Here is a 7338-nt window from a genome sequence, read left to right on the forward strand (position 1 = left end):
CCGGCCCCTCCTGCCCGGCCCGGCCCGCGGTGCCGGGAGCCGCCGGGCACGGAGCCACCGCGGCCCACGCGGCTCCGCGGACCGGCCCCAGAACCCGGTTCCGGAGGGGGAACCGGGGCTGCAGCCCCGTGGGGACGGGCGCCAGAGCCCCCCCGCGCGGAGGGTCCCCCCCGGGCGAGGAGACGCCGCAGCGGGAGGGCAGGGAGGAGCCGGGGGGGCTCATCCCTCCCCGGGATCCCCGTCCTGGGCGGGATGAGCCGGGAAGGTTTCGGAGCTGCTAGCAGAGCTGGGCTCAGTCCCGAGGGATTTCACCCCCCCTGTTCCACAGGATCACAGACTGTCCCTGTGCCAGGAGGTGCCGGCTGGGACAGCAAGGGCCGGCGCCGCTGCCGGCTGCTCCCCGTGCCCGGGGCACAGAGAGGGACCCGTCGCTCCCATCCACCATCCTGCGCCGGTCCCCGGCTCCGCTCCGGGGTGTCCTGAGCCTCCCACGTCCCACCCGCTGATCCCCGACGATGCCGGGTGCCCCCGATACCAGCTACCCAATGCCCCATGGGGTGCAGGGGACCCAGTGAGGGGTCCCGGCTGTCACCCCCGTGCCAGCGGTGGGTGACGGCTCCRGGCACACGCTGCTCCTGGACACCCAATTGTGCTCCTGGTTCCAACTTGCCAGCCCTGGCACCTGCCGCCAGCTCACGGGCCCCCGCGCAGCAGCCTGCGCCTCCGCTCCCTTCCCACATCCCAGCCCATCTGGCCCCTGGGAAGGGGGGAAAGAGGGTGAATCCTGCGGCCGGAGYGCTGGGCTGGGACGCCCGGCCCGGCCCTCCCTGCCAAGGATGCCTTCAGCCCGGCCGTCCCGGGAGCGAGCGGCTCCCGGGGCGTTTTTCCATGCTGAAGGTTGCCGGGATGATGACAAAGCGCCGGGGGGGGTCGAGCTGCCCCCTCCCTCGCTGGGCCGCGCGACGCGCCGGCCGCTTCCCTGCGGGGAAACTGAGGCAGCAGCGAGTGAGGTGTCTGTGAGTCACGGTCCAGGCTGGCAGAGCCCGGCTCGGCGGCGGGGCCGGACAGGCGGCTCCGTCCGCGGCACCGCGGGGGTCACCCGCGCCCAACACCGCTGCCGAACGGAGGGTTCGGCAGCAGCCGTGCGGGGCCGGATCTGGCCTTCCCGATGCCAAAGGAAGGGCTGAGCATCCGGATCCAAAGCGGGACCACCCCCGGAGCGCTTGGTGGCCAGCGGGTGCCGCGGTGGCCGGAGCCGCTCGGGCCGGCGCGGGGGGATGCGTGGAGCGGCACCCAGGCGCCAGGAGCACTCCCAGAGCGGCGCGCGGYGCCGGGGCGGCGAGGCCAGCGCCACGCGGTACCTACGGCTCTGGCGGCGTCAGGCTCGCGGCGGCTCCGTCCTCATCGGCGTGGCGGGCGGCGCGGCCGTCCCTGGAGCCCGCGGGACCCGGCGCGCGGCTCCCCAGCGGCGGGGCACCCACTGGGCCGGGCGAGCAGGAATGGCTGGGTCCCAGCCGCGCTCCGGGCTCTTCCCTCCCTCTCCACCTTCCCAGCTCCACCCCTACCTGGCCCAGGTGATTTTAACCCTTGGAGGCAGAGCCGGAGCACGGCGGCGYGGTTGACAGGAGTCTCGTCCCTGTCTCGGGTGCTTGAAAGCGGAGGGAGGGGACGGGAAGTTTGCAGCAGACACCACAAAACAGGGGGGTAATTAAAGAAGAAAGGAGCAACCGCCTCCCGCCTGCGCCCATGGGCGCCCTGCTCCCACTTGGCCGGGCCCCAGCGCCCCATTGAGCCCCCCGGGTAGGCAGGGGGCCCCCAGCCCGTCGTGCTGCCCCCCAGGTGCCGCCTCGCGGGTCGGTGCTGCCGCTGGGGTGGGAGGCAGCGGATGCCCACGGAGACCCAGGGCTCTGGGGGTACCTGAGACAGGCGGGAAGCTCCAGCTGGGCACCCATCCGGGGGCGCCCGATCCGCCGGCATCCTTCCCCGTGCATCCCGGGAGCAGTGCGGCCAGCAGCAGGGAAGCACCGGTGTGKGAATGCCAGGAGCGAGCGTCCTGTSTCAGCGTGGGGAAACGCGGCCCCGTTCCCACAGCCGCGATTCCCAGGCTGGCAGGGGGCTGGGGTTCCCTGCGGGTCAGGGGCCCCTTTCCCTGGGGATTATCCTGCATATCCTGCTCCACAGCCAGGATCCCCCTTGGGGGGGCCCGGACACCCCAGGCGGCAGCAAGGCCCCAGCCAGCAGGGACATGGGACCCCAGCCCCACGGATCCCTGGGGCTCGGGGACAGAGTGCCGGGGCGCCGCGCGGATGAGTGGGGCAGGACAGACCCACGGACAAGGCACTTGTCGGGGTCTGGGTGCCCTTCCACTGCCGCCCGTGCGCGCAGAGCTCGGCCGGGCCGGGATCCCGGACGGCTCTGGGACGCCCGGGCCCTTCTCGGTGCCGTGACTCAGAGCTCCGTGCCAGCTCCGACGTCCCYGGGCGCGAGGAGCTCTCCGGGGCAGGGAGCGGGGCGGCTGCTTTGCATGGCCCGCTCCGGGCACCGCGGCCGGGGGCCGCCAGCGCGGGCGCTTCCCGCTTTGCCGCTCGCTCCGGTGCCCCGGGGAGCAGGGCAGAGCCGGGGGCTGCGCGTGGCGCTCGCCGGGGACGTGCGTCCCGCCGCGGCCCGGCCTTCCGGCCCCGCGCATTCCCGGGGCGGCCGGATCCGCCGCTCGTCCCAGTCCCCCCAGYGCTCTGGGAACTGGTGCCGCTGGGGAAGACGAGTCCCCAGCCCGGGGGGACCCAGGTGCTCAGGGAGGAGGCTGCGGCTTCCAGCGCTGCCTGTCCTGGGGGTGTCTGATACCGGAATGGCTGGGAAGTGCCCGGGGCTGCTGCATCCCTGTGATCCCACGGGAAGGGGAGGCCGCAGCCCCCTCCGTGCTGGGTCCACCACTCGATGAACACGAGGAGACAGGGCCGGGCAGAGGGCCCAGGTGTCCGAGCACATCTCGAGCTTTGGGCAGCCGGAGGGTCGCTCGCTGCTGCAGCGGGGAGACACGGAGCCGCGGGGACTTTGGGGGGCTCCTCCTCCTGGAGCGTCTCAAACCCCAGGCCRTGCCTTGAAATTAGGGCTAATTACAGAGGCCATTTGCATGGATTACAAGGCGGGAGGCGAATGCCTCCAATGAGTCCCGCCCGGCGCGGAGGCCGCGTGGGCTCAGCCTCCCCGTGCGGGGACCCTGCGGGGGCTGCAGCTTGCGGGGAGCGCCAGGAGGGACGGAGGGACGGAGGGATGGAGGGATGGAGCGGTGCAGGGATGGAGGGGAGAGCCCTCCAGGCCCCGGCAGCATGTCAGGGTGTGGAGGGACGGACAGAATGAGACATGGATGCATGCAGGGATGCAGGGAATGAGGCATGGAGGGGCGGAGGTTTGGAGGGATAGAGGGATGAGGAGGAGGGCAGAGGCCTCTCCTGGCCCCGGGGCCGAGCACTTCAAACAGCTCCTGGCCCTGGCGAGCGGAGGGCAATTTCCTGCGCTGTCATAAAACAAATTGGTGTCTGCAAGGGGAGCGGGGCCGGCTCGGTGTGTGTGCATGGGCACGTGTGCATGCACAGGGGCACGCAGGCCATGTGCTTGCATGCATGCGCACACACGTGTGCATGCACTCCCACGCTGGGCCCACGCTGGGCCCACTTGTGCATGTGCAGGGGTGCAGCCACCACACGCGCATCCACGCGTGCCCATGTTTGCAGCCTCATGTGGGACTGAGYTTGCAAGGCACCAGGCCTGCATGCATGCAGGCATGCACGCACGTGTGCATGCATACAGCCAGGCCTGGCACTGCCTGCGTGCCTGCACCGCTGCAGCATGCATGCAAGCGCCCGTGCCAGGAGGCTGCTGCGGGGACGCCCTCGGCGGGTACCCGGGGCCGGCCCCTGCGCCCGCCCTGCCCGCGGGGCTGCGCCGTCTGCGGCCGCAGGGCCGGCCCGRGGCAGCCCCAGCGCCCGGATCCCAGTCCCCAGGCGGCACCAGCGGGTGGGAGCCGAGCCAGGATGCACCCAAGGGTGCCCCGTCCCGGGGACACGGTGCATCCAGCACCATCCCCCACACAGGACCACATGCCCACATCCCCATCCCGGTTGGCACCATCAGGTGGGAGCTGGTGGGAGCCAAGCCAGGATGCACACAGGTGCCCATCCCAGGGATACGGTGCATGCAGCACCACCCCTGACCCAGCCTGATTTGGGGACCCCTGAGGCAGCCCCGCTCCCTGGAGCAGCTCACGGAGCGGCAGGATCCTCGAAAGCCAAGGGGTGCCGGCTCCGCGGCGCAGCCTGCCCGGCACGCGCATCTGCCGGGATCATCGCGAYGGCCGCCGCGGTGCCAGGGCACAACGTGCCCCCAGGCCGCCTTTCGCACCCGCTCGCTGTTGGGACTCGACCTTTGCAACAGCGACAGCCTCCCCTGCCCTTTGCCGAGCGTGCCGACAGCCCTGAATAATTCCAGACCGGCTTTTAATTAGCCCCGCGTAATCTCCCCGCTTATCTGCGCCCGGCTGGCCGGCCCGCTGCCAGGCTCGGCGGCCGCTGGCACGGGCCGGCCGCGCGGCCACCCGCGGCTCTTTTCCTTCCCCATCCCCGCGGTGCCAAAACTCGGGATGCTTTAGGCCTGGGGAGGGGGTGCGCGGRGGGGCGGCGCAGCGCGCGGCGCAGGAACAGGTTTGGTTCCCAGCCGGGATCAAAGGGAGCAGGAGCCGCGGGAGCCAGCGGTGACGTCAGGGCCCCCGCGGCGGCGGTGACGGCACCAGGGCCCCGTTCCCCACTCGCTGAACTGCGCCGGGGCGGCGGGCGGCCCCTCTGAAACCACTTTCTAATTCTTCGAAGAAATCATTAGGAGCGAGCAGGCTGCGGATGCGGCCGGCGCGCCGCGCTGCCAGCGCAGCCGGCTGCCGTAATTGCCTTAATTGAGTGTGGGCTCGGGCGCGTTTCCTGCGCCTTATCGCGCGCCCGGCGCTGGCCGGCGGCCAGCTGGCCCCGCCGCCGCCAGCCCGCGGCCACGGCTGCCCGCGCCGCCGCGCCGGCCCGTGCCGTGCCGTGCCGTGCTGTGCCGGGGAGCCCCGGCCCCGCGGCCCCGGCCCGGCTCCGCTGCAGAGACCCGCGTGCCCATGTGCCCATGTCCCTGTGTGCCCATGTCCCTGCGTGTCCATGTCCCCATGTCCCTGTGCCAGCCTCGCTGCACACATCCGTGTCCTCGTGTCCCCATGTCCCTGCGTGCCCATGTTCCTATGCCAGCCTCGCTGCACACATCCGTGTCCCTATGTCCCTGTGTCCCTGCATGTCCATGTCCCTGTGGCAGCCTCGCTGCGCACATCACTGTCCCCATGTTCCCGTGTSCCCATGTCCCTGCATGCCCATGTCCCTGCGTGTCCATGTCCCCGTGTGCCCATGTCCCTGCGTGCCCATGTCCCCATGTCCCTGTGCCAGCCTCACTGCCCACATCACTGTCCCCGTGTTCCCGTGTGCCCATGTCCTTATGCCAGCCTCACTGCACACATCTGTGTCCCCGTGTGCCCATGTCCCTGTGTACCATGTCCCCGTGTGCCAATGTGACCATGTGCCCGTGTCCCCATGTGCCCGTGTCCCTGTGTGCCGTGTTCCCATGTGCTCATGTGCCCGTGTCCCTGTGCCGGCCTTGCTGCCCACATCTGTGTCCCCGTGTCCCCACGGTGCCACCTCAGCCTCGTGCCCAGGGCAAAACCCAGCGCTGAGGGTCCGGGTGGCCCTGGAACAAGGGGCTGCACCAGGGATGGCCCTGGGTGTGACAACAAGCTGAGGATGCCCCCAGGTGCCCCCGCCTCGCCCAAATCCCGGCCCCAATTCCCCAGGGAACCTGCTCCCTCCGCTGGGTGAAAACTCGGGTAGTTTGCTCTTTTGCAACCAAACGCGGGACAGGGAGGGGATGAGAAACACCCAAAGCGTCCGGGCGGCCGCGGCCAGCCGCGCTCTCCCCTGCGCCMCGCGGCCGCCTCCCCGGGTGCCAGGCACCACGTGTGTCCCCCCGGGCTGCCGGTGCCGGCCGCCGCCGGGGCTGCAGCTCGTGCCGGGCACAGTGTCCGCGCCGCCCCTGCACAGGGGAAACTGAGGCAGGGAGAGACAGGCCGGGACTGGTCCCGGGAGCGGAGCCGGGAGCGGAGCCGCTGCAGGAGCCCCGGGATGCACCCGCTGTGGGGACCCCCCGCCACCCATGGGTGCATTGCCACCTGCCACAAACCCCTCGGCCAGGACGCCCGGGCCGCTCCACACACCGGGAGCCGTCACAGCTTCGCAGGCGTCACCGTGGAGCGGGGACCGTGCGGGGACAGCGCCCGGCCCCCACGCTCCCTCTCCACCTGCCGCGCCGGGGACGGGCACCCGCCGTGGTCCCGCGCCGCGGGCACCGGGCGAGCRCCCAGGCACCCGGCAYGGAGCCGGGTGAGCGCCCAGGCACCCGGCACGGAACCCGGCACCTCCCTGCGCCGCCGCCGGGACCCCCGCGGAGCCGCCGGGCCCGGGCCGGGGTCGGAGCCGCGCCGGTGCCAGGCGGTGAGTAAGCAGCAGCGCGAGGAGGGGAGGTAATTAAAAGGGAGGCACTCGCCACAGCAAGTTCCCACAAATGGAGGCCCCGGGGCCATAGACACTGCACAACAAAGCACCGAGCAATTATTTGGCTCCAGTGGGAGGTGCTGGTCCCATGGGGGCTGGAGCCAGCTGGGCACCCCGGGGCCCTGGCAAGCCAGGCACAGGGGGCACGTGCGAGAGTCGCCGGGGACACCCCCACCCTGGGGACCCTCCCCTGCCCGCGTGGCTCCGGGGGGACCCCCAGGGCCCTGCACTGCCTTGGGGGTGCGAGCGGGGGGCTGGGGGGCGGCAGTGACAGTGTCCGGTGGGGTCGCACGTTGCTGGTGCCTGTTGGGGGGCTGAGCACCCCAATTCCAACCCCTGTGGGGACCAGGGGACCCCAAGCCCGTCCTGCCTCCCCCCCTAGTCTTCCCTGGGCACCCCAGGAAAGACATTGAACCCTGAAGGGGGGCCCAGGGGGGACCGCGGCACCCTGGGGGCGATGCCTGACGTGCTGCAGGCGGAGGGGACCCCGGCCGCGTCCTGCTCGCACCCGGGGCAGGGGGCGCGCGGCGCTGGCCGTGGCCACGGGCGCCGTCACGGGCACTGCCCGGCAATTAGCGGCCGCGCGTCCCGGCGTGGCGTGATCCCCTAATGAGGGACGCCGGGCGGGACGCGGGGCCCTGCGGGGGAGCGGCGCGAGCGGCAGCGGGGCCGCCGCCCGGGACGGGCACCCACGGGTGGGCGCCGCCGGACCCCGCAG

At 72.1% G+C, this 7338-nt stretch overlaps 2 protein-coding genes across 2 annotated transcripts in view; one reads left to right on the plus strand and one right to left on the minus strand.

Moving 5' to 3' along the window:
- SP6 (Sp6 transcription factor) overlaps positions 1 to 1977 on the minus strand; it is a 3912-nt gene extending 1935 nt beyond the window's left edge. The window contains exon 1 of the mRNA XM_026054388.1: positions 1918 to 1977. Coding sequence (XP_025910173.1) covers positions 1918 to 1977 — 60 coding nt within the window. The remainder of the gene's footprint in view (positions 1 to 1917) is intronic.
- A 349-nt stretch (positions 1978 to 2326) lies between these two features.
- SP2 (Sp2 transcription factor) overlaps positions 2327 to 7338 on the plus strand; it is a 14091-nt gene continuing 9079 nt past the window's right edge. Inside the window, exon 1 of the mRNA XM_026054490.1 lies at positions 2327 to 2337. The gene's annotated coding sequence lies outside the window, so the exon portion shown is untranslated. The remainder of the gene's footprint in view (positions 2338 to 7338) is intronic.

The sequence above is a fragment of the Nothoprocta perdicaria genome, unplaced genomic scaffold (assembly GCF_003342845.1).
Source record: "Nothoprocta perdicaria isolate Ctin4 unplaced genomic scaffold, notPer1 scaffold_121, whole genome shotgun sequence".
NCBI classification, from domain to species: Eukaryota; Metazoa; Chordata; class Aves; order Tinamiformes; family Tinamidae; genus Nothoprocta; species Nothoprocta perdicaria.